This window comes from Cebidichthys violaceus, unplaced genomic scaffold (genome assembly GCF_023349555.1).
Source record: "Cebidichthys violaceus isolate CVI_PGR_0920_01 unplaced genomic scaffold, fCebVio1.0.p SCAF_4, whole genome shotgun sequence".
NCBI lineage: Eukaryota > Metazoa > Chordata > Actinopteri > Perciformes > Stichaeidae > Cebidichthys > Cebidichthys violaceus.
Window position 1 is genome coordinate 4309099 of NW_027176594.1, and position 26215 is coordinate 4335313.

The following is a 26215-nucleotide window of genomic DNA, read 5'->3' on the forward strand; positions in this document are numbered from 1 at the left end:
CTTCAAGTGTGTATGGAAATATTAAAAGGAATCTGTGTATTGAACATGAGCATAACCAAATAATGGTTTTACAAATATAATAAGTGGGCAGCTTTCTTTTTCGAGGCATTAAAACAAACCAAAACATCTATTATCCAAATACATTCACAACCAATACAGTATCGATACACTACAGTAGATTCTTAAGGGGTGGGAATTTCTTCTCTTAATCTTAAGGACTGTGTTCCAAAAACAAATGTCACACAACAGCAGGTGGTAAGAATTTAGGGCAGTGGAAAAGGCTGTAAATGGCTGAACAAGCTGCACACAAGAAAGTAAACGCTCTCCTTGTGATAGCCGAAAGGACAATGATCACAGTAATCATTCGGTTCCATCAACCCCATTTACCTCCAAATCCCTCATTGGTGCTCAATACTCTGAGCCAAATGAGAGGCAAAGAAGGTGGGGGGAGTCCTAAAGTAAAAATGGAAAAAAAGGAGACAAAGATTGAGATCTCTGCCTCTTGCCTTGTGACTCCTTCAGTCACAAAAGAAAATAACTTGTTATGGTAAACTAGATGTGTATTCTTTACACAAGCTTTAACTCTCACTTAAACTTTGACTTACTTAAGAACAGATAGCTAGATGCCTATTTAGTTTGCCAGGGCGCGATTAAGCTAAAGCCAACCAGGTTATTAACTCTGTTTGAACTCTTACTAACAGACAGAGGCTGCTTCCTGAGACTGTTTAATTCCTTTGGATTAGAGCGGTAAATCTAAGACAAGGCAGCAGCACAAAAATGAGCAACAAGAAAACTAAGCCCATCATTCATTTGCTACTCTGGATTCAATACATTAGCTGCATTAAACATAAGCTATCAAGTGCTTTGATTTATTGACAAATTCAAGTTGCTTTCAATAATTCAACAGCAACCTCACAGATGTAAATGAACCAACAAATCATTGCTCAGTGAAGGCACTGAAGAAGAAACATTATAAACAAGAAAGCTGCACTCAGTAGCAGCTCTCCGCCTGGTGTGTCTGCAACGAACACTGTTGTAGTGTGTGATTGAATGAAGACATCCCACAAACAGCTGACCCTTATCTAGACACCTGTAAGACATCGTAAAACTCAATTTATTCAAACTCAAAAACAAGCGGCAATGTATCCTTGCAATCGGCTCGAAATCATCATATACAACACGCCTCACAATATTTAGGAGGTACAGCAGTGTGTGTACTGGTAGTTCTGTTAGCGGTTAGCCAAACACACCGTCCAAACAATAAAAGAGGGCCACAGAGCAGCAGCCAAGAGGTACACAACAGTCTGTATACTGGTATTTACATTAGCTGTTAGCCAAACGCACCACAAACTGTAAACCAATGTTGGGAGACTGTGCAGTGCAGTAGATCTCTGCCTCACATCAGCCACTGGCTGATTGGCCTATCACACATTTCACAGCTGTCTTGCTCTCTCTCTCTCTCTCTCTCTCCTCCAAGTCATATTCACACACAGAAAGAGAGACATTACTGTACATAACCGCAGGCACTCTGAATTTACATGAGCGCTGAGCTCTTTATGCTCAAATAGAGCTGTTCCAGTAGGAATGAAGAGAGTGGGAGTACAAATCAAAACATGCGCACACAACTTTTAGCCCAAAAATGAGCCTCAGTAGATTAGCCTGATCATTAAGAAAGTGAGACTTGCAGAATTGCAGAGGAGCTAAAAGATCCACAAGAGATGCATAAAATGTTGGTTTTTGATGCCAATAAAGATAATAGTCTCCAATTAAAAAAGAACAATATCACTGCATATAAAAGTGGCTACTAGGCATTAAACTCTCAAAATATAATATTGCAGTTCCAGCAGAAGTCTCAAAAGGCCCATATTAATATATCTTAGAATGCTAATTAGCATTTCATGTTTCCACTAAACAAAATAAATAATGAATAAAAAAAATAAAAACTGTCCGCGAACATTAACATCAACGCTCCTCTGCCAGGAATTACACCTCAAGACAACTAAAAGAATAGACACTGTTTGATGTGCAAATGAAACTCCACCATCAGCAGCAGAGACGTGCTACAGTTGTCAAGATCACTTAGACACACAGCTCCTGATCTGCCCTGTGCAAAAGAAATTCATCAAATCAATCTTCTGAAACTTGCTGAGGCAACCTGAGCTTGCTTGAATGATTAAACTCAAGGTGACAAACAATGAGTTGTGGCTTAAATATCATGACGTCAACTCTCTTGTTGGGAGAGTGAAAGGCCTGCTGCAAAGAAAAGATGAGGGCCAGGCTTGGACAAACAAAACAAAACAAGTAGTTGAGATCACACACCAGACAATGGATGCCCTCCCCGTCTGTGGCCTCCACGTGGTCTGCACAGCCCACAGCCCCCTGACACCCCCGATTTCTGTCATCTGCCGGCTTTTTGTTTTCCTGCTCTTTGTCAATGCAGGGTATCATGCCAGCACTTGTGAAACGTGGGTCAGGCACTAAATACAATAAATACAGTGTGTTTGTATTGCCCACCAAGACTGGGGGGAAAGTATTGATGTGTGTGTGTGTGTGTGTGTGTGTGTGTGTGTGTGTGTGTGTGTGTGTGTGTAAGCCATCTGCTAGGACAAGAGACAAGAAAGTGGGGCTCAGGACTAGTAGGGTTTTATATCCAAAGGCCAGACAGAGACGATGTTACACCAGTGCTTCTTATTTTGGACTTGCACTGATTTAGCCTCAGACTGGCAAGCTTTAAAAAGTACATTTATAAAAAGAAAAAAGCATTGAGTTGTATTATAGTTATTTACAGTCTGTATAATATATGTACCCATTCTTCTTCCTTAGACCCTAAATAAAGACAAACTACAGAAATAAGGGGAAAACAATATTGCATAAAAGTATTTCGAAAGGTGAAAATGTCATTATAGAAATGTTTAAAGAGAAGTAAATCTGAAAGTGTTAACTCATAATTCTGATTCCTAATTCTGGTTGAAGGGTGTGGATGAATTTATAGTGACCGGATAGTGAAACTGGACACTATAGGACGTTGATCTATATTTGTTAAATTGGTAATCTCTGCTCAGGTAGACATTACGCCACTATATCTTTACATTGCAAATGTTTTTGCAGCTATATGAATGCTCTGAATTTCGTATATACAGTAAAACCTTTCATACTATATATTTAGAAGTTCTAATATGAAGGCACTAGCATTACGGACAGCCTACGCCAGCTGTTTAGCTTGTTGTTGCTTGGCAAAACAAAAAGACAAAATTCCGAAGCCTCTGAACTTGTATTATTTGAGATGCAAGACCAAAATGATTTAAATGAGCTCGTTTACAGATGGACTTATGTTTGCAAGTTGCTCTGGTATAAGTGAGATGATACTACTACACCTAATTATTTGCAGTACTTGTAACATCACCAAACACTACCAGGAATTCATAACCTAAAAGCCTGATTCATCAATGAGTCCAGAATAAACAACAGCCTATCACAGAACCTGACCGAGACTATTTGTGGTTGGATGGTGTCATTGCACTAGTGTCAGATGGTGCTGTATGATAATGACAGCACAGAACAATAGGTGGGCATTCAAATGTCATGGCTGTTGACCTAAATGGCAGTGTTTAATCCAGACTTGGCCCTGAAAACAGCTCATGCCTGATAATCAGATGGAACCCTTGTGTGTCCATGACCCAAGCTAGTGAAAAAGGGAGACAGCTTTACTAATCTGTCTGTAACTGCCAGCATGTTTCAACGTCTTGCAAATGACAAGACATCATCCTCATCAATATGACAACGGGCTGAGCAGAATGTAGACACCTTAATGAATGTAAACCTGTTTAAACTCTTGGCAGCAGTGCAGCACGTCCCTGCTAACACATGTACTGTAAGATCAGGGCTGGTTCAGAGTATCGAGGGCAGGAGGCCATCGTCATTAGAAGCGTGTCATGTGAAATTATGCCACAGTGCATCAGAGTCACGCTAACCAACATCCTCCTTCCTCTCATACTGATGTGAATGCCCTCAAAACCCAGCAATCCACGCACCATGAACTGGCTAGCTGTCATCTTCATGACATGTTGGTGATCAAAGATTTGTTCTCATTCTGAGGCTCTACTCACTATAGTAAGAATTTGATCCTACCACTACTATGATTTATTCTACTGTACATGGCATTTAATGTTACAAGAAAAGAGTTGTTCTTAAGATTGTTAATTCCACTCTAATAAAAACTAAATGGGAGGAAGAAATGGACATTGAGATCTTGGACACTTTGTGGGAGGAGAGCCTGGACGACATCCATCGATGTTCAATCCAATTTAAAATTCTACACCTTCTTCATTACTTGAAAGAGAGGTCACACAGAATAAACAATGAGATTTTCCTACATACACTTAACAGATGCCTCTCAGCAGACGACACACTACTCCACAGCTCACTCTACAGCATATCCCAAAGTTGAGATTTTCTGGATCAATATTTTCAAATTACTATCTAAACTGCTTCAAATCCAGCTACAAGTAGATTTTGTTGGTAACTGAAAAAAAAACAAGTGAATGGATCACTATGGATAATGGGTGTCGGTCTGTATTTTTCCCTTTTCAATCCATTTACTGTACTGTTGCCTGTAGAAGACGGCATTTGGTAAGAAAGAAAAAGTGTGTATTGTACATTTTTAAGTGGAGTTTTGCACCCTGATAAACTGCTGAAGTGTTGAGACCTGTTCTGTTATGCACAATGTAAGCATGCAGAAGCACTAATGCCATTGCCTCAAAGCATTTCAGAAAAACACTTTGACAAGATTGAGAGATAAAGAAAAAGAAGAAAAATAGAATTACAGTCAGTTAGTCTAAAGTCATTGAAACAGCGTGAATTTCTTTTATGAACTAAAATTGCTTATGTAGATTTTTCAAAGTACACTAATTGGCTCCAATGTATCATGGAGGATACAGTATACCCACCAAACCACTGCAAAGATGTAAACAAACAAAGACATTACATCTGAGCGGACTGTCCAATTATCAGTGCTGACTTCCATTTCCTCTGTCATTCCTCAGCTCGCTGAACTGTAAAGCCCTTCATAGATTTCAGAGAAACGACCATTTCAGTCGTTACAGCTCAGCAGCCACAACGGTCCAGGTTTCTTTCCAGCTCCTGGTTCATGGGCAGACTGACTGTCATCCTCATAACATCACTGAGTGAAAAGGCAAACATATTTCAGGATTGTTAGGCGGATGCTTTTGAGAGACAATTGCTTTATACGATTTAAAAATTAAAAAAGTACTATCATGAATGCCCATGTAATATGCTTTTGCTACTTCTCCTATGCCGTTGAAAATCTTCACCCACAGTATGAATGTTGGCCAAAAGCAACAGACCTTGTGTCCAAGTAATAAGAGACAGACATTTTGAATTGCACTGATTTGCAGAATCAAGTGAGACAGACAGGACAACAGGGTATTGTTTGCTCCATTTAGAACAAGCAGAGACAAATACAATCTTTGTGCATGACATGTAGGATAGTTGCCGCCAACATCAGGTTTTTAAATGACAGTGTATGAAGTGTGCACTACTAAGAAATGATCAGAATACTTTCATATATTAGAGAAGTACCTGATTTTTGTTAATCGTAGTCATTAACATGCTGTAATTTGGGGAACTAGTAACAAAAAACATTTATTCAGGAATTACAGATTTAATGCATTTAAATGTACTCAAATTGCACTGGTGTAACATGAAAGGTCACTAAATGGTCAATGATGTATTCTCAATTATCTGTTCGTAGACTGCCTTGTAATTAGGATAAGATGGCTTAGACAGCTAGAGGTGTGTGTTTTACAAACCAGAAACAAACCAGAAGGTTTTATACAGTATTCAACTTTGCATCTTTTCTGTCCCTGACTATCAAATTCCAAAAAGCGTGTCCAAAAAGGCGATTCCTAAACTTGCACGGGTCATGTAACTGAAGGGTGAATGTAAATTAGATTTTGTATCATGTAATTATGGCAACGGAAGTGGTTGTCAGCTGCTCTGCACAGTGGGGTGAATAGTTGGGCTGTGAGAAGGGGGTCAGAGAAAGGTAGAGGAAAGAAAGCACTCGATAACTAGGGGTTGGGAAATGTGACAACCACCCTCTCCCTCTGTCCTTCCCACCTTCTGTCGTTTGTCAACACATCTCAGTCAACTACTCTGAGCTGATAGCAGTGTTGAGGTGTAGCCAGGTCAACTGCAGCTTATTGGTAGTGTTTAGTACTCACACAGGATAATCTGCGGTAGTTGAGGGGTTCAGGCGCCTGAATACACAGTCAGAACTGCTTGGTGGATGGCTCACTACCCCCACACCTTACTAACATCGGATATGGGGTGAGGCTGTGTCCAACCATTACCCGTAACTTTCAAAAATCAACAATGTGACATTCACACCCACCTCACGTTGTGATTGGCCGGCTGGGTGTGGAGGCGAAAAAAGAGCCAGGGTTTGAACGTCTCTCTCTACAATTAATCACATTCACTTGCTCCTTTTGTTTTATCACATGGACCTTCTCCTCCTTGTCACTATTTCTACAGTCCCTTTGAATCACTTCTAAATGATTTCTACAAAAAAAAGACAACTTAGCAAGTTTTGGACTGCTAACTGTTCCCCAAATTAATGAATGCACCGATTAGACAATACCAAATAGGGAAATCCTATTTTCCGCCTGCCCAGTCAGCTTTGAGATGTAAAACAGGGGTGTCTCTCAAAAACAGCAGCTGATTCTGCTGGCCCTGATAACCAAGATCTACAATTAACATTCAGTCTGAAGAGCATCTTTGAATCGAGGAGGGAGAGTGGACAGAGAAGTATTGTGAAAGCACACTGTCTCACACATACACATCCTTGAACACGCACACACACAAACACACACACACACACACACACACACACACACACACACACACCTGACAGCTGCACTTTAACCCTCCCTTCCAGCTTATAGGTCTAATTATCTGGTGGTGGCCAGGGCCGCAGTGGGAGGCCTCTGTGTGTGTGTGTGTGTGTGTGTGTGTGTGTGTGTGTGTGTGTGTGTGTGTGTGTGTGTGTGTGTGTGTGTGTGATGCTGTGCGTCATGTGTGTGCATCAGCGGGAGGGGGGTTGCAACGCCTGCAGACCTGGTGGCTGGGACCTGTGATTTGATTTTGGAGGAGCAGATGGCAGGCTGCTGCTGGAAGGCATTTGGAGTGTGTGTGGGGGTGTGTTTGTGTGTTTATGGGTGTATGTGTGAGTAAAGACTTACTTTTTAGGAGAGAAAAGTAAAGCTTTTTATAGAATCTGTGGAGTGTTGTTCAAATTAGCATATTCAAATGTGATGCTAATTTAAGAAAACAGCTCATATATTTGATAATACACACCTAAAACAAAGCACTTTTGATGATGTAACACACTACATAGTATTTTTCAAGCATCATTTCATGATTTGTGAACATTTATGAATAAAGTTACTGTATGTTTCTTATTCATTTACTCCTTATATGAAATATATGCTGCAATATCCACTCAATCCCCAGTTTCTCAGTCTGCCCTCATTGATATCAATGGAGTGGATAAAACACCAGAAACACCTTCCAGCGTCATATAACACATTTCAATAGCTCTACAAACTGCAGCTTCCAAATGTACCATACAGTTAAATAAAGACCTCTCTAAAAGAGTTTCAACAATAACTGAACTTCATGAAGGTAGGGTTTATTGCAGGGCTGTTGAGCTGTTAATAGCTTAGCCCATCTACACAAAGCAATGCACAGTATCTGTTTCAGTGCCTCCTTCCACACTGTAAGGTCATATTTATTTTCTTCATTTTTGATGGAAACAATCCCTCGCCTCCAGTCTAGTGTTCTGTCTGCTAATTATACTCTGGACTTACTCAAATTGATATTGATCTCCTGGTCTGACTTGGTGGTTTGAAGCCAAACAAACTTCCCAAAACTCCTGTGTTCTTTTCATAGGACCGTTTTCTTAGCTCATGAAAAGTTTTCCCTGGATAGCGACAATGTGGGAAACAGCCTTCCAGCCACCAGTATGGCACCACTCAGGATGTGAAAAGAGGCTGAATAACGTAGAGAGGCCCCATGACAGAGGGATCCAAACAAGTAAAGCTGTCAGGTTATTGACATGTTTGGTCGAGTGTTACGTCCTCATGAAGCAGAGGGGGGCAGAAGATAGAAAAAAGTGAAATGATTAAGCTAATGCTTTTCCATTTAATTCTCTATGCAGTCAGTATTAAGAAATAAAGATTATGCCATCACATATAACAATTTATTTTGCACAGAGAATTTAAAAGCTTCAGCCCGTGTTACAAAAAGCACTTGCTGACTTTGACATTCAAACTGAATTGACTTCTATTAACATGGACAGCGTATCTGCTCCTCTAGTACATGTCGATGTGTCTTTGGGCAAGACACTTAATCCCAAATTGCTCCCAAAGACTGTGCCATCGCTGTGTGAATGGGTGTGATTGTTAGATACACCTGTGGCAGGTGGCACCTTGCATGGTAGCCCCTGCAATCAAGTGTATGAATGGATGTGAATGATGACATGACTAGAAAAGCGCTATACAAGTACAAGTCCATTTACCATTTACCGTATTGTCAGGTGTCCAGCTCCGGTCTCAGGATCACGTTACAGCCTTAATGAGTTAAACCCTTTGACTCAGACTCTTAATTCAATTCTGAGACAGTCGTGTTGAGGCCAAGAGAGTAAGACAGGTCTAAAGTCTGAGTGAATCAGACATTATGGCAAGAACACACCTCTTTAACTTCATATATATACAGAATCAGCTGGAGTGCTTGTTAACAAGCCAAACAGGCTTGATCTGACATGATGTGAGGATGGCTGCATCTATTGCGTTCTCTATATTGATTTAATGCAAACGGGCCACACATTATCATCTTTGTTAACAATGTACTTTTGTGTCTAGAACATATAAACATGAACCTGTAGAACACATTGTAACACAACCCGCTTAAATAAGAAACTCTAGTCTCCTTTAGCATCCATCTGATGGTGAAGAACCTTACAGTGATGGATAGATGGATTTCTGCTCCAGCAGAGGGAAGGAATCATCTGTCGAAGATGCTGTAACTTATGGCTCATGTGCTTATCATTAAAAAAATTAAGGAAGCTAACTCACACACTTGTCTGCATGACAGATGTAGTGTGTCATCTGTAATCGACCATCTCAAAAGACTGTATGGAACATAAATCACTACTAAAAGGACTGATTTAGGATTTTAAATTAAAATAGCTACAGACTTACTGAATTCATTGCATCATTAATGTTGGTGTTAAGTTGGTGGTTGAATTGGCTGGCATCCATCTTCAATCCAATAACAGAACTAACAGGCCTAAATTGATGTGTGGTTTGACAATTTTATTAAATGAGTTGCGTCTGTTGATACATTTACAATCAGACTGTATATTTGGGGAAGACTAAAATGAAGATGTACAGTATGTGTGTTATATTGAAAAGGTGAGCTTGAAAAATGGGAACTTTATCTTTATGCATGTTGTGCAGACTGGTACATAACCTGTGTAAAAGCTAAATATACAATATCCCAAGCTGGGTTGAAGGTGGATGAGGACGTTTCATAGTAAAAAATTCCTGAAAGACACTACATCGTAACAGATCTGGAGCTCTCAGTTTTGGTTTCACCACTAAAAAGAAGTTAAATCCCCAGAGAGCGTCTGGCAGCCTGTAGCTGCCTGGCTGTGAAACAAAGAACTCAAAGGGAGGTTAGAGGACGGGTGCTCCCACTCGATCCGTCTAATATGCCAGCCTCTGTTCCCTCTAAACGTTTCGTCAAATTGTCAAATCAACATATGTAAAAACTGGATTGCTAGTAAGGCATCACAAATATGTCACAAGCACCAAAGTTGCTGTGCTTGAATGCACCTCACAAAATCCAATGCAACATTCCTCATGGCAATACAGAGCGTGAAATGTCTGGATAGAACAGCTGGTCTGCATAGCTGATCTAGTAGGAATTTACTAAGAGATGGAAATAGAGACACATGAATGGTTTATGTGACCAATATGGGACTGAATTAATCACAGTGGAGAATCCAACATGATTCTTATAAGAAGCATTAATGTGTGCATTTATTAGGCAATATTTTACTTTAGTAGCATGTTTTTGAACACATCAATCCATGACATTATTCACTATCTTGGGTGTGTAAGTCTCTCCACCAAACCCTGTTTACCATAAACAAAGATAAACTTAGCCCTCCTCTATAATAATTCAAGCGATTGACTAAAGGCTAATGGCACTCATCTGATCTTCACTTGACCATCACACCCCATGATCAGACACAAAGATCTAGACCATGATCATGTAGATAAAGATGATATACTGCAAATTATTATATAATAGTCCTAAAAAGTCATGAGGCACAGTGTTCCTGTACAGTGCTGGCTTGACAGAAAGGATGCTGGGCTGGCCCTGTCAGAGGTGAAAAGGATCACTGCTGTCGGGACTGTCGGCTCGAGAAAGATTCCTGTCGGCTCACAGGAAGCAAACATCAGCTGGTTTGGTTGTCAGACATTTAAATACAGGAGATTTCTCACATGTTGTGGTTAAAGCCTCATCTCAACTGTAACTATAACACAGCGAGTTCAGTTTTTAGTGGTTTGAAACTTATTTCATTCTAGCCCTTAAGTCGTAATTGTGATTATTAATAATGAAATCTGAATAGTTTATCAATAACCAATATCTCTCCATCAGAGGAATTGGCAATTAAAAAAACCAACAACAACATTTTAATCTTTTTGAATATTACACAACATTTAAGCTCTTAGAAGCAAAAAAGCTGATAAAGTATCCACTCTCTAAAAAAATATTCTGGCCACTATTTTTTCTTGATTTTATGAATAAACACAACATTATTTGTGTGATTACAGCTGTGTTTGGAGCAAGACAGAGAAAAGAGATTGCCCTCATCAGAACCATACAAGTAACCAAAACAGACAGGAGAAATGTTCCAATGATGTGAAGTGTGTCACAGTAAGTCGAAAGTAAAATAATCAGAAGTCATTCACTTTGAAGCCAGGTGCCTGGATTAGGGGAGTGATCTTTTATTTTGACTTTGAGCACCACAGTCTTTTTTCTTTCATTTGAACAAAAGACCCAAACTATTTTATTGTTTACTAATCTAGACAAAGCCATTCCGACATTTTCTATTCAATATTCTTGCCAGACATTTATGCAACCTTAAACACCTTTAGTCTGTCCTCAACCTGGGGTCTGTTTGAGGTCTTTGTTTAACTTCTGAAACTGGTGAAAAACACATCAATTTACTTTTGAAGTTACCTTTCACGATTTTAAAATTACATTTTGTTTGTCCTAAAGATATGATCTTAACTGCATTTCAGCACTTGCACAGTTTCACAAAAGCCCTTTTGCAGACAGGCAGGGGTTAACCCCATATCTTTATTTCTATTTTATTTATAGCCTGTACTTTTATTTTGTTACTTACTTTAAAGTTAAATAATTCTGTGAGATAAGAGTTAAAACAATTAATCAGAATTATTAAGACTCCTCCCAGATGAGACGTCATATAAATCTTCCTGATTAGGAGCACCATGTGTTCAAGCTCACCTCATCTCATAACACCAGGGACCCTCAATGAGAATTTCAGATGGAAATATTACTATAAATGTGTCCCAGATGGATTGGATTATAGCAAAAACAGTCTCAAATGGCTTAATAGAGGGGGATGAGGTAGGAAGGTAGGAAACTATACTGATGGATACGGCAAAAGGCCTGAACTCTTAAATGTAGTCATTAGTGCCTTGTTGAAATAATCTCAGCGCGTAATTATGTATGGATGATTAAATGGGGTGTAATTACCCAGACTGCTGACACAGCTGAAGCCTATAAATCACAGCGTTTTTTTGGAGATAAAACCTTTGGCTAAAAAGCTCAGCCTAGTAGTTCCATCTGGTTTTCATATGCACATCATCCAATATCATCCCACTGAAAAAAATACAGCTAACACACTCCAACTGTAATTTTAGTCACTGAGTTCATGGTTATTGGCCTTGTTTCCCTGGTTTTGCACGAGTTTGCTTGGAGATTACCAGAGCTACAATTATCATCACGTCCTTTAAACTTCAACAAGCATGCATCATAACAGACTCACCTGCTTGCCCTCCAACGTGTACAGTCTCCTCACAGCTCCGGAGTCCAGCTTGATTGCGTCTGTGATGTCAGTGAGCACCTGCTCGAAGGAGTGTGCCGTCTTCTTGTTGAGCAGTATGCGTACTGCCTTGCGGGGTTTGACGCCGCTGCGGATGACTGTGACTAGCTTGGGTTTGATGAAGCCCTTGGACTCATGGTGCAGCTCACCCTTCAGCGGGATGAGAGAGGAGAGGGAGCGCGATGTGCCGGTCTTGCAGCCCACCGACCAGTTGGGGTTGACGTTCTTGGTGTAGTCCACGCGTCGGAAGGTTTCATTTGAGGCACACACATAACTCTCACCTGGAGAAAGAAATAAGTTGGCGTAACTGTCAGTCAATGCACGGATCATGCAAACTGTATCCACAGCTAAAAAATATTTGGAATAAAATATACACACACATGTAATACATCAGAATCCACCGGACATGTAGGGCATGTACCATAAAATACTGAGTCCACATGGCATTCGGCGAGTCAGTGGAACAACAAAGAGTTAACATTCCTCCGTTGAAACAAAAAGGCACATTGAGAGGCAAGGCCAGTGTAACTCCGTCCTCTCTCTCCCTTTCAGCTGTTGAGCTGCTGCATTGGCCTTCCTCCAAAGCAAAGCATTTTGTTTTATCTGACAGCATTCCATTACAACTGTTAACACGCAAATGTTTCCCCTAAAGAACAAAGTCATGTGACAAGTACAGGGGCTTGGCCGATAAATGAAAACCACAGCAAGAATGTCTGGTGAGTGTTGTGAAGGCTGAGTGTTGGTTGAGAAACTCAATGCCGTTCTGTTCCTCTCAAGAGAAAGAGAGCGAACGTGACAGATACTTTCTGTTCATGCTACATTCTTCACGAAACTATTCCTGTCCACGAACATGTGGCATGTCTCTCAGAATCAACTTGTGCTTAACAGACACTTTACAAAACATATTGAATACTTTACATGATGTAAATGCTTCTCTAGCAAATAACCCATATGTGTCTTTCAGTGAAGATATTTTTAGGACAAGAGGAAAAAAAAAATCACAGAATGTTTCATCAAAGCTATGAAAGGGACGAATGGCATGCAAAGATTGCTGTGCTTGTATCTCTGGGTCATTAGTAGAACTGTATAGCATTGAGGCTGGCCAGTAAGCAAAAACACATGCTTGTTGATAAGCTGCATTAAGTATAATCCTATAACCGGACATAAATCTGAAATATATTAGTTGTAAAAAGGTGGCTGTTTGTGGCACTGTGATCAGTATTTTTTAGTAGAAGTTTCAGTATATTTTGGTAAACACTCAATTTTACTTACAGTATCAAATCCAATCTCTGAAATTGTAGCAATCTGGTATGTGTCAAGACAAACGAATCATGTTGCAGTGAAAGAAGGCCATATGAGACAGTGCGTCCCACGATACCTGGCTTTATTAAGCTTGCAATTAACCAAAGGCTAATTAAAAGACTAGGCCACAGCTGAGCTAAGGCTGAAAACTAAAACAAAATATAACTGGGGCTGTCATTCATCTGGGGGGCAATGACAGAATACTGAAATGCCCTCAGATGGTGACTGGTGACACGTCTATTCCCTGAGGTGCAGGGGTCTCAGGTGCAACGTCCCTCGGTGATGTGAGGGGAGCCCCAACCAGCCGCCACCGGCTGCTGTCCTCATGTGGACGACAGATGAGGTCAGCCTCGACAGAGCTGTCTAACCAGTGCAGCAGCTTTTACTGCAGCGGACACACATCTGTCACCAATCCAAAACCCAAGTGATGAATGGGAATCATAAAACAGTGTTAATATGAAGGCAATATCACCAAAGCAATGAGGTGACCCCATGATCCAATAATATTATCAGCATGCATGGCCTTCTGTTTTGTAGACATAATATTTACCGCTGTAGTTAACAAAATTGGACCAGTATTGCCAGCACACTATTGTTTACCCTTGGCAGACCAATAGGCCACATCTTATAGGTGGGGTAATTGTAAATGTTGGATGGTCTTAATTTGCTGCTAAGCAGAGTTTATACAAACATGTCAAATTTGTCACTGTCCTGTTTTTTCTTTTTATCGGGTTTAGTGATCACAGAGTGACAAAAGGTATTGGCCTAGTACTACCAAGACACAGAGAGATCATGCATACATTCATGATTGGAACAAATAATAGTAGTGGTTTTATAAAGAAAATAAAAAGCTGATATCCTTATATTTTAAGGCGAGTATTTTCATTTTAAGAATTTGGTTTTAATTTTACCAATTTTACACATTAAGATCCATTTATTAGTCATAAGGAGTACTAGTGTAGAGTAGTAATACTGTGAAAACCGTTGCTTAACATATTCTGTGGCTCTAGAGGGAGCTTTTTAAAGCCTTGATGATGTCATCAGAGTTATGTTGACATAGACTTTACAACTAAACATTTATAACTAAAAGTCTGCGTAATAAACTAGGGGCATTTACCAGGCAGGGAGGGTTTAACTAAATAAAATACCATAATGGGAAATCTTTTTGGAGCTTGACTCATTCTAAGCAAGGGTGTAGAATTTGGTAGGGACGGAATAGGGACATGTCCCTATCAATATCCAGTGACTACTGAATTGTCCCTAGCAATAATTGTGACGAGACACTGTGTGTCCGTCAATGTCTAATCAATGTATTTGGTAAACAAAGGATTGACAGATCTCGTTCTCTATGGCTCGTGTCGCAGGTGGTATGCCTTTAGTGATCATAGCGTTTACAAGCCCGGCAGCTCTGTGTCGCTGTCTCTGTGTCCCTCTTACTTAGAGAGCTTTGCTCTGATTGAGACTGTCTCTCTACTCTACTTATCGGAGGTGGTGAAGTCAATATTTGTGTGGACAATAAGCTTCACAATGGTGAGATTTACGTCTGATCATTTTCTGTCAAAATTCTAAATAGAATTCAAAATAAAAAAATTGAATTTAGTGTTTTCTTTTATATCAATAAAGATTTTTCCACCATAAATTGATGCAAAAAAGGCAAAAGTGTGCATAAAAAAAATAGTATACAGGAAGTGTTGTGCTCAATATGAGTCTCTAAACCTATGCGCTTAATATTAAGGACTAGAAATCTGGATCTTTGAAAATTTGACCATCTCTCAAAAGTCTCATCAAAGTGCAGCACCACTGTAAAATGTAAGTGTACCTCTAATGGCTGCATTACATTGGAGAGAGAAAGACATTTTCCCTAAATAGGTCACTAAGAAGTTTAACCTTTTTAGAATAAGTTCATGAATCTATAAATTAAATTATACAACATTTCTAATGTTGTTCTGCCATTATCGACCATTAGGGTGAGTGTTATATGGGTGTATATTTGTCTGCTTAACCTAAATTTCACCAGTTGATGCTAATACACCCTTTGGCTGGCACACTGGCTATTGTCCAACTACAGTCACTATGTCAGCATGCTATGTAATCCCACATATCCACATGGTAAACTACAAAGCTCTTTCTCAACCAGTTCAGTATCTGCTACCTCTCTGTGTGGTTTTCCACTAGTGCAGCAGTTCAATTCTTCCATGGGTCCAGGTCAGTCCGCCTTAGCCCCACCAAACCAGGATGTCATGCATTTACACTACTGAACCCACAGAAGGGGATAGCCATGCTGAGCCGGGCTACTGTGGTCCTGATTGGAAGCCCCTTAGGTGTGTCCTCAGCGGCTGAACTTAAGTGTGTCTGTGGTGACTATAGAGAAAGTTTGTTGTTTTAAAAGTCGCTATGTTCAACTCTCTGTACTTTGAAGCTTCTACCTGAATCTCTGTGGTTTGGACTTGTGTTCCCATTTGTATTTTCAGAAATCAGCCTTTTTTACTGTTTGAAGAATATTTTTGGGGGGGCAGTTTAGAAATGTGGGAGAGAGAGAAAGATATGCATGACATTCAACAAAGGTCTCATGGCTGGAATCGACCTAGGTCGGAGTGGTTATATGTCATGCGCTGTAACCACCCGGTTAACGAGGAGCTCCTATTTTACACTCACCTTATGTTAAAAGCTTTCAATCGGTCAACTGAACTAGAATGCTTTCATTGTGAAGAAGTTATAGGGAATTCAATGTGTTTGTCACAAAGTTGGCAAAGCTTCTTTAGCAGTGCTCCAGGCCCTTTTCACAGCAGCCAGTTCGACATGTCATTGCGAGGTAAACACAGGTGTAATTAGTAATATTAATTATGTTATTAATTACTGTTCCAATTAGGTTGGCCAGACCTCTGGTATTGTGCATGCTGGTTTACTGGAATGGCTGTGACTCACTAAATAGAATGGGACCATAATTAATTGTAACAATTACAGCTGTTTACCCTACTATGACCTGTCAAAATTTCTGCAGTGAATAGAGCGTATTCTTAAATAAAAACAGGTCTAATCACCTATTCTACACTATTTAGTCAGCAAGTCCGTTTTAAATATTCCAGGGAGGAATAGTACAAACAGAAACAGCCACAATGAGCTGAAAGGGCTGCAGGTGACACACTCTTACTGTAGTTTGTGGCTAGCAAACTAGGCAAACATTTTTTTCTTGCTGTGCTATGCTGTACTGTGCAGTGGAACAACACTCGTATCGCACCTTGCAAGCTTGACTCTCAGATCGGTGTTACTACCTCACCCTACCATGGAAAAACCCTACGAGTTGACTGGTTGGCTAAGTAATCCCATCCGACCATAAGGGAGACACATGTGAGTGGTGCTTATTGGGTTTCCACACAAAAGAGCCCCAGCAGGCCTCAATCAATGGAGGCAGACTGCTGAGCTGTGCAGTGGTGTTCCCTCTCTCTGTCCATTAGACGGGTGAGTAAACGAGGACCAAACACTGGTGCTCGGCCCACCTGCAGTGCATCTCACATCTGAGCTTACTCAAATCACAAAAAACACTTTCCCCACTTACTCATCATGTTATCAAGGCATGCAGGTAGTTTGGCTGATTTGCTGAGCTTGGATATCTGCCTTTGAAACTTCTGCCACTATCACAATACATTTGGATTCAATGGAATTTCAATTGAGGTGCTCAGAGTATTAAAAAATTATCTAATTCTAAAATTCTAAAACATTAAATATAATTGTGACTTTCCAACAACAATATCCTGATTACTCAGGATAATCAACAGCAGTAATTTGTAATGATAATAAATTTAAAAAGGAAATATCACAATCATTTGACAATTAAATTTTTTTTTACTATCAGTAGTATTCTGGACACAACTTATGTATGCCCCAGATACTCATTTAACAACAGTACATGTAACCCCTGTGCATGTAAAGTGCAGAGGTTCAATGGCAGAACACTCTGTATCCCATCCAATGCACCAAAACAACTTTTGCTATGATCGCCAAAGTAGTGATGCTACAGAATTCAGATCAGACGGTGGCCTAAATCCTCCCCGGTCACTCAGGGGACGGGACATAGGAAATGAGTGTAGCCCAGAGTCCAAAGCTTTAGGAGGATGTGAGATGAAAATAGACCAGTATACGAGAATAATGACTGCAGTAAGAGGTCGGGGATCCTGAGCGTGTGTGGTGGAGCCGTAACCTCTCGTGTTAAAAGAGGATTGCAGGCAGGTCGTGGTACAGACAGACACACACCAGGGGCTGAACATGAAGATTAACCTATTACAGAGAGGTCGCTGTCAAGGGTGAAAAACACTGCAAAAAGTGAAAGGGTAGGAGAACACTATGCTCTATTTGTGTCTGACTTGAACACAATGTTTTCAAACTTAGTATATATTTCCATTATTAAACTTCATTATTTCTCTACTACACTGCATGCAAGGAATGGACAGATACTAGGTGGGGGAGGGAAACTTCCATTTTTCAAGCCCCAAGGGTGAGATCAATTTCAAAGAGCTGCCAATGGACTCTTTAAACAACATACACATTCATTCCAAGGCAGGATTGCACTTAAGAGCTACACAATGCACTGTCAAGCCCACACAAACTCAGCTCACGGATACATACTACAGATTGGGCAAATGAGTCAAGCTGAGATCAATGGACACTGATGTGCATTAGCAGCAGCCTGTGCAGAGCTAAAGCTGCACTGAGGAGTGGTCTGCCTGTCTGCATTCATGGCACTGGGTCAAACATGTCAGAACGGTTATGTCAATGATGCAAATGATCCAAGGGAAGCGCTGCATTGCATCCATTATACTGTTATGCCCTCAAGAGATAATTTGATTTAAGTACAGTAGATGATCCACAAAGGAGCGCTGAACTCAAACATTTTGTCTGGCAGAAAATAACTTTAACTTTAAAAGTAAACAGCATCCATCACTGACATAGCCATTAGGCGCCAGCCCTTAAAATGTGAATATGTTCTGAGTGGCCTATAAAACTTCTGGCATAACTTGCCTGAGGTAATTAGTGTGTATTTGTCTGGACCATTTAGCCAGCACCAAAGGCAAAATCTAGCTTTTATAAAAAAAAAAATCAATTGCACACTGAATCAATGCATTTTAAGTTTCATCAATATAATCAAGTATTGGACCTCGTTAATGATTCGTGGTCACACGAGGTGATTGTTGCATCCATTACCTTCTACTAAGTCATCCAGACTGGTGATCCTCCCGCCTCCATCCAGCGCGTACAACGTCCGGACTCCCTGAGGAAGGTTGACGTTGTCCGACAGGGACCTCGTGAGCTCCATGAGCAGAGCATCCAGAGACCTGAACCGGTCATTAGACACGGCATACACCAATCCTTTAAAATATCTGTCCCCGTTGCGATAAAACCGCACTTTTTTGGCTTTTTTCTCGGACGTGAGCGACTGCAGAGTGCGTGTGCGGTAGAAACTACAGTACGCACTGTGCGCCGGGCTGGGGACCAGACCGTTTCCTCTGGAGCCCGACTGGGACCCGGAGCCAGAGTTGGTTCTCGGTGTCCGGTGCGGCTTCTCTCGTTCCTCAAAGTGTTCAAATTCAATACTTCTGCTTAGCGACATGTTGTTTTGCTCCTTTTCTTCCTATTTCAAACGAAACCCCCAAAAGAAAAAAACAACTTTTATCCAGAGTGCTGCCGGGTCAATGCGTCCGGAGTCGGAGGAAGACGGATACACATGTGCGTCTCCAGTCTCAACTTCAAGTCAACACTTGCCGCGCCGGTTGCTCGTGACAAGTCCGAACGCACAGGTCATAAAAGAAGAAACAAGTCGAGAAAGAATCTCAGAAAATAATCTCGGGGTGCACAGAAAATCAATCCCGCCCTGACTGATCCGATGAATTGATTTAGTCTACCTACAATAATGCAGCAGGAGCAATAATTCAAACGCCAGCTCTGGATTAGACGGTTGAAGAGCAGCTGCGTTTTGACAGACGTTGCATTGGACCAACCGGGTGGATTTCAAACAACGAAGCAAATTTGTACAAAACTTCGGCGCACAGCACCAAACACCGCAAGCCTCCTCCTTCTCCAGCTCACATCCTTCCTCTGACTGGTCGGTCCCTCAAACTGTCAGATCAGTGGATGGAGAGAGGGGGAAGTCCTTCCCGCCTCAGGGTCCTAATGCTCTCTTTTGTTCTGCTAATATATTCAGGACGGAAACAATGAAGTTCATCCTCGATGACCTGGATGTGTTCAAACTGTAAGAATACAACATAAAGTTTTTTTTCTTTGATATCATACATACCCCTATATAGTCCATAGGTTAAATACAGAGGTTATAATTAACACAGGTGGATTAAGTTACAGTAAAACATATTGAAGGAATATCAATATTAGCCTATTGTGACTGAACATTTACATTTATTCATTTGGCAGACACTTCAGTCCAAAGCGATACACTTGAAATGTGTTATTGTCTTATTTATATTTTGTATTTATATAATATATTATTTCAATATAATGATGGCAAAGAGGCGCACACCTTTACAGCGTGCTGAATACGCTCACACATTCATATAAATGTCGAAATCCACAAGTTGGCCTTTAAGAGTTTAACTATAAACAAGAAACCACGGGCTATTAGACGATTTCATCTATTACAAATCAGAAAAACATGAGATAAGCTAAATAACCATACATTGTAGAGATTGTATTGGTTCCATCAGTTGCAAAGATCTTTTGTGTAATTTATAAATTACAAGGATTCTGTAAGAGATGAACAAATATTTATCAGTGAATTGTTATTAATTATCTATTTATTCCTTTGTATGTTTTTTGTAATTGCACTCAAAGATTGATATTTGGCTAGATTTAGTGATTTATTGATAGGCTGCAGGCAAAAACAGGTGGTATATGAATACAACAGAAACAGTACAGAAAGAACAACATAAACGTACATAGACATGTATGTTTGTGTCTTAGGAAATGAATACAGTATGGCTGTGTAGCAGAGTGCAGCAAACACTAAGCCTGACTCTCTGTGACTGCCAAATAGTGAGCTTGGATTATACAAGGCAATGCCAGTTTCACTCACCACCTGGTGGGCTCCTGGTTGAAACTCACCACCTTTCCCTGCCAGGCTCAGAGAGCTACCTTCGTCACCACCTGGTGCAGCACAGCACAGACCTGAGCCACACTGTCACTGCAGCTTGTCAAAAAGCAGGGCAAAGAGTAGTAACGGGCAGACGGGGATGAGTTAACCCACTTTTCAACTACAGTAGCCTAGTTCCTGAAGCCAGTGCAACAGAAAGTAATAAGTCTATCTTTGTCACATTTTATAAGCACTCATTGGGGACAAGAAGACAGTTTTAATCAGTAACTTTCTGACCATAAAATCAATATGTAAAGTCACATTGAAGAGTTCCCTCATAGATGAACAAACCAGCGTTTTGTAAAACTGAACTGAGCAAAAACTTAAAACAGAAGCCACTTTTACCCTGTTTTTTTCCAAACATGACTAACGTAACCCACCTTTAATAACAACATCTAATTTGCTTCCACAAAGTGTCTGCTTTTCTTTCTGGTGTCCATACAAACTAACAAAAACAAAAATAAACAATGTAAAATTGCACAGCTCAAGTCTTGCATAAAGATTTGTAAATATGAGAAATTGGTTTAAAAAACAATGTAGAATACTGGATTCTGTACCAGAATTCATTTTTGTATTTTGGTGGTGGGATGACCCTCATTTATAGATTATCACATAATGTGTATTTGAGGAAGGAAATCAGGTTTCACACTGAACAGAAAGTTTATAATGTAAGTGACCTCATCTGTCCATTGTCCACGGTTTTATTCATGTATTCATTATTATTTTTATTCGCTGATTACATTCAAATCTATATAAATATCACTGATGGGTCTCCAGCAACGTTTTAGGTATTCTTCAAACTGAAAGCCAGCTGTGTTGGATGTATTGTTCGAGCAGCCTTTGAGGGAGGAAGTCACTGAGCACAAAGCAAATAGGAAATACTCTTCCCCCGGCAGAGGGAAATCCTGTACAGAATGACAAAGCAGAAAATCCCTCAATGCTAAGAACCGCTCTCTCTAAATTAAGAATAACAATCAGGTTAGCGATAAAGCTTAAGCCTCCTCTGACTGTTTCTACTGGTAATTCGGTAAGCTACTAATATAATGCAGTTTATGAGGGATTTGGGGAATAAGTCTCCTCAGGCATTTGTGTGAAAATCACTTAGCAAAACAATCCACTCTTGAGGAAACAATGCAAAGTGTTTGATCAGTTTCAAAGCCCTGCTGGTTTCAATGCAAAAATCACATGCCTTATGACTATACTACAGGCTACTTATTTTGAGAAGTACAATGTTTAACTCTGGTCCTTTACATCTGTGTACCTTAAATATGAATTGATCCTTATGTCTTAAAATATGAACATATTGCTGTAATCTCTGCCTTTTACAATGTATATTCACTATATATTTGCAAAGGAAACAAAACAATTGCATATACACAATAAAACAAGTCTACTACATTAAACTGTAGTCTTTCTGAATTTAGTAAGGAGGCATTTCTGAAGTGCCACATGGATCCTCATAACTCAGAAGCAAAGACCATCTTTGACAGAAAGTAGATTAAAGGCATCTGGAGATCTGAAGAGAACAATTTGTCTCTACACCCACCGACAGGCAGCATGCGCGGGCGAGTGCATTATTTTCATGGCAGGCACCAGGTGTCACAACATGCACATCATTTCCGATTAATGTGTCAGTAAAGATGAGGATATGGCTTTGGGGTTAAAGGTCAAGAGAGAGAAAAAACAGCAGTTGAAGAGAGGTCCGTGTGTTGCTAACACATCCCACAGCCATAGCTGTAGCCACAGCATAGCTAAAGATAAAATCTGACAAGAGAGCTATGGTCAATATGAAACCACAACATGAAATTAGTGTCATTCAACTAATTCACAAGTATGTAAGTTCCATAAATAGCAGCTAAATCCAAAAACGGTTGTTTTGTTTTCATGAGGTCCATGTCAAAGAAATGTCTGGACCCCTCTTTCCAGCCACGCCCTGAGGAAGACCCAGTGTGTGTCAAAACCAGTCTGCATTCTCCTGTTGTACTTTCTACTTTTGTTATGCCCCTAAACAAATAAAGGCATTTTAACTTCATCCGTGGCTTGGTACGAGTGTGCCTGAAGAAAGCCCAGAGGCTTCCCTCTGTCTACAGTTGACTATTTTGTCTTCAAGAGCACTTTGTACTCACTTGGGATTAACCTGCTTCACAACCGAGAGCACCCACTATTTTCCAGATAGTGAAGTTATAAGAGGGAAAAAAAATACTCCAACGCCCTCTGGTGTTCACCAACGATCACTAAATGATAGTGACTCTCTATTTTGCTGTATATTAACTGATGGTGAGAACATTTTCAACGAAAAAATGAAGATTCAAAGTTCACTTGAACAAAACTTCAACAAATCAGACAGTGTTTAAGAAAGACCAGCTGTGATTTGTGAGGAATGATGTACCAGTGATGTACCAGTGCAGCGATTCAGAGGCAATGAAAGGCCCCACCCTCATTACTTTACATTAGCTGCATTTTGGTGACAGAGCAATACTGATATGGTCAATATATATTGCTTCCTCTTCATTAGGTGTCAACCTCCACCACTTGGGGCATGAGCTCACACCCAACACACAGGCCACAGCAGAGTATCATGAACTCAGACCTGAAGGGAGCTGACCCTATTCTCAGCTACTTAAACTACTTCAGTATATAAAGGCTATATAACTACATCATTGGCAGAAAGCAAACATGCAATCCTGAGGTCGCCCAACCAGTCATTCTCCACTCTCGGGCTGCATCTTGAAATTCTGCCCATGAAAATCACAAACAGAATCTGTGACAAAGCCCAACATAAGGCTCTATTGAGTCCAATGCCAATGACACAGCTATTACTCCAGTTATACAAGGAAGGCTTGTATTAACAACCAAGGCATCCCATGTTCCAGCAGCACCCTGCATTAAAGACCTAGGAGGATGCAGCAAAAAGCATCCGAGGTATGACAGCAGCCTCTTTTTCAGAACCCTGGTATAAAGCTCACTTCAACAACCTCTTTCAACACTGGTGTCAACTGGTGGGATTTTGGATAACTGCTACAACAAGCACCAATGACTTCCAGGCCACAGCTCAGACTAGCTAGCTACCGCTGCAATGGCGGCACAGAAGTCCTATAATAAAGCACGACCCGTGTTCAGATCAGGCTATTCTTCCCAATCATCCTATACCAAATTTCTTCATCAACTCGTCACCCACATGAGCGCTAAAGTCCACAAGCGGTACCCTCCCACCTTTGCCTGCCTGGGCCTGGCTTTGTGAGTATGCTTAGTCGAAGCAAGGTTACTTTGTTTCAAAGACACTGTTCTTGTAGTCTGGCCCTCACCTGGGACCAATTTGTCTTCAGAGACGCTACCAAGAGCTGTTGCCTCTGACAACACAGCTTCCAGGATCACAGGGGCATGGGAAGCCATCATTATAATAACGGTAGGATTCTAAGAGAGGCACAGAAAAACCCACAGGACAAAAGCCAATTAGCAGCATTTACAAGTATTTTTACATAACTTCTACTTCTGTTTTATATCTATGTATAAGCGGAAAACTAAAAATCTCCAAAAAATCAAATCATGAAATGCAATTAAAACTACCCTTTAGGTTTGACTTCAAAGTTGTCAGTCTCCCGTACTACTAAAGGTCAAATTCTATCAGACTACAGGTCTCATGTTTGTCATAATTTTGAAAATGTGGATACTTTCTACACAAATCCGACCATCTCTGTTAATGTTGGTCCAAAATGTCTGAGAATATCAATGATTTATCAGAGGTTAAGTTGTAAAAATATGTACAATATATATGGAATACTATACCATTACATGTCAAAACAACAACAAAAAAAAATTACCCTCAGCCATGAGGCATGCCAACTTTTTATGAGGATAATAAAAATGAGTCATACACTGCCACTATAATTTCATCAAGTAAATCTCTCACCATAGGAAAGAAAAGTGTTCTCCAGAACAGAAATGAGTTCTACCTTTTATAATTTACCAGGTAGTTTGCCCATAGCAAAAAAAAACACAGCAGGGATTCATAAGCCTGACATGATCAAAGACAAGGGTATTACAGGTGCCATACAATGTGGGCCAGCCACAGTTAGAAACCTCATGAAACGAACCTAGCACTCCTTTGCAGACAAATTGAATTACAGCAGGTCACTTCAGGTTTTACACCATTTGGCAGCAGTGGCTCTGAGGGGCCATGTTTTTCCACAATGACCCAGTTCTCTCACATTTTGTTAAAGGTAGAGTAGCCGTTATTGCTGCCAGGTCAGCTAGCATGATGCTGCAAGTGAGCTTTTTTCTTATTGGCTTTGTCTCAAATTGCTTTATTATTGCTTTATATATTACTTTTCCTGTGTTATATTTATTACTTTTCCTATTCTTATACTGTTGAAAATGTTTTTCTAGAAACACAAGGGTTTCTGTTGGATAAATCTCATCTCATCTTATGATATATCTTTATATTTTTAGAGATTCTTCTGATGAAGGGCCATCCACCAGTACCAGCAATGGTACAGCGTGGGAACAGAGTCGGATCCGAGGCCGAGGCCGAAGCAGTAGAGGTGCTGATGCTGCTGGTGATGCCCCTTGTAGCCGGTCACCAATTCGTCAAGAGGCCTGGAAAACGGTGGCAGACCCTGACATTGCCAACCCTCACCCACCCAGATTCATCCCCAAGCGTAGCCCTGGTGCCCAACCTCCTCTCACCTATGGTACCCAAACACCAGATGATATTTTTGCTCTTTTTTTTAACTCCGAGGTACTCAAGCCCTTGTGTGCAAACACAAACAAAAATGCAAAGAAAAAATAGGGGATGGGGAAAAAGTTAGTTTGGACTGACATCACCCCACAGGAGCTTACAAAATACCTGGGCATGTTGCTGTTTTTGTCTGTGTGCAAACTCCCAAAAATGTACGACTTTTGGAGGAAGAAAATCATTTTTCAGGTGCCCTTTCTGGCTTCAGTCATGTCAAAAGACAGGTTTAGGGCAATTGCCTCCAACTTGCACATGAGTGATCCAGAGGAGGATGTGGTCAATGACCAGAAAAAGGGGACAGAGGACTATGACCCCCTGCAAAAAGTCAGATCTCTCCTGGATATAATCAGAAACTGCTGCAAGAGCATTTACCATCCAAAGCAGCACATCTCGGTGGATGAGAGGATGGTTGCCACAAAGGCTGGGCTCAAAATTAAACAGTATATGAAAGCCAAGCCGACAAAGTGGGGGCTAATGTTTTTTGTGTTGGCTGATGTGAATGGGTACACAGTTGACTACAGGCAGTACACAGGGAAGAACAAGGGTGCTTCAGGGAAGGGGCTTTCATTTGACGTGGTGGCAGAGCTGGTTAACAAGGACTATCTGGGGAGTGGCTACATTGTCTACTGTGACAATTTTTACACCAGCCCTCTCCTGTTCCGTCATCTGAGCCAGCAGGGGTTTGGGGCTTGGGGAACTTACAGGCAGGGCAGAGTTGGTGTCCCAACAATTCAGGACAATGGCCTGGACAGAAAATCAAAGAGAGGCTCCATCAGGTGGATCAGGGATGGTGACCTGATCTTTGTAAAATGGATGGACACCA

At 40.6% G+C, this 26215-nt stretch overlaps 1 protein-coding gene across 3 annotated transcripts in view; it reads right to left on the bottom strand.

Moving 5' to 3' along the window:
• Positions 1-19593, bottom strand: part of dclk2a (doublecortin-like kinase 2a) — a 42144-nt gene extending 22551 nt beyond the window's left edge. For all 3 annotated transcript variants that reach the window (XM_068726935.1, XM_068726934.1, XM_068726936.1), the window contains exons 1-2: positions 18722-19593; positions 12164-12501 (exon numbers count right to left, since the gene is read on the bottom strand). In XM_068726935.1, coding sequence (XP_068583036.1) covers positions 12164-12501; positions 18722-19127 — 744 coding nt within the window. In that variant the 5' untranslated portion in view covers positions 19128-19593. The remainder of the gene's footprint in view (positions 1-12163; positions 12502-18721) is intronic.
• Between the last annotated feature and the right edge of the window lie 6622 nt (positions 19594-26215).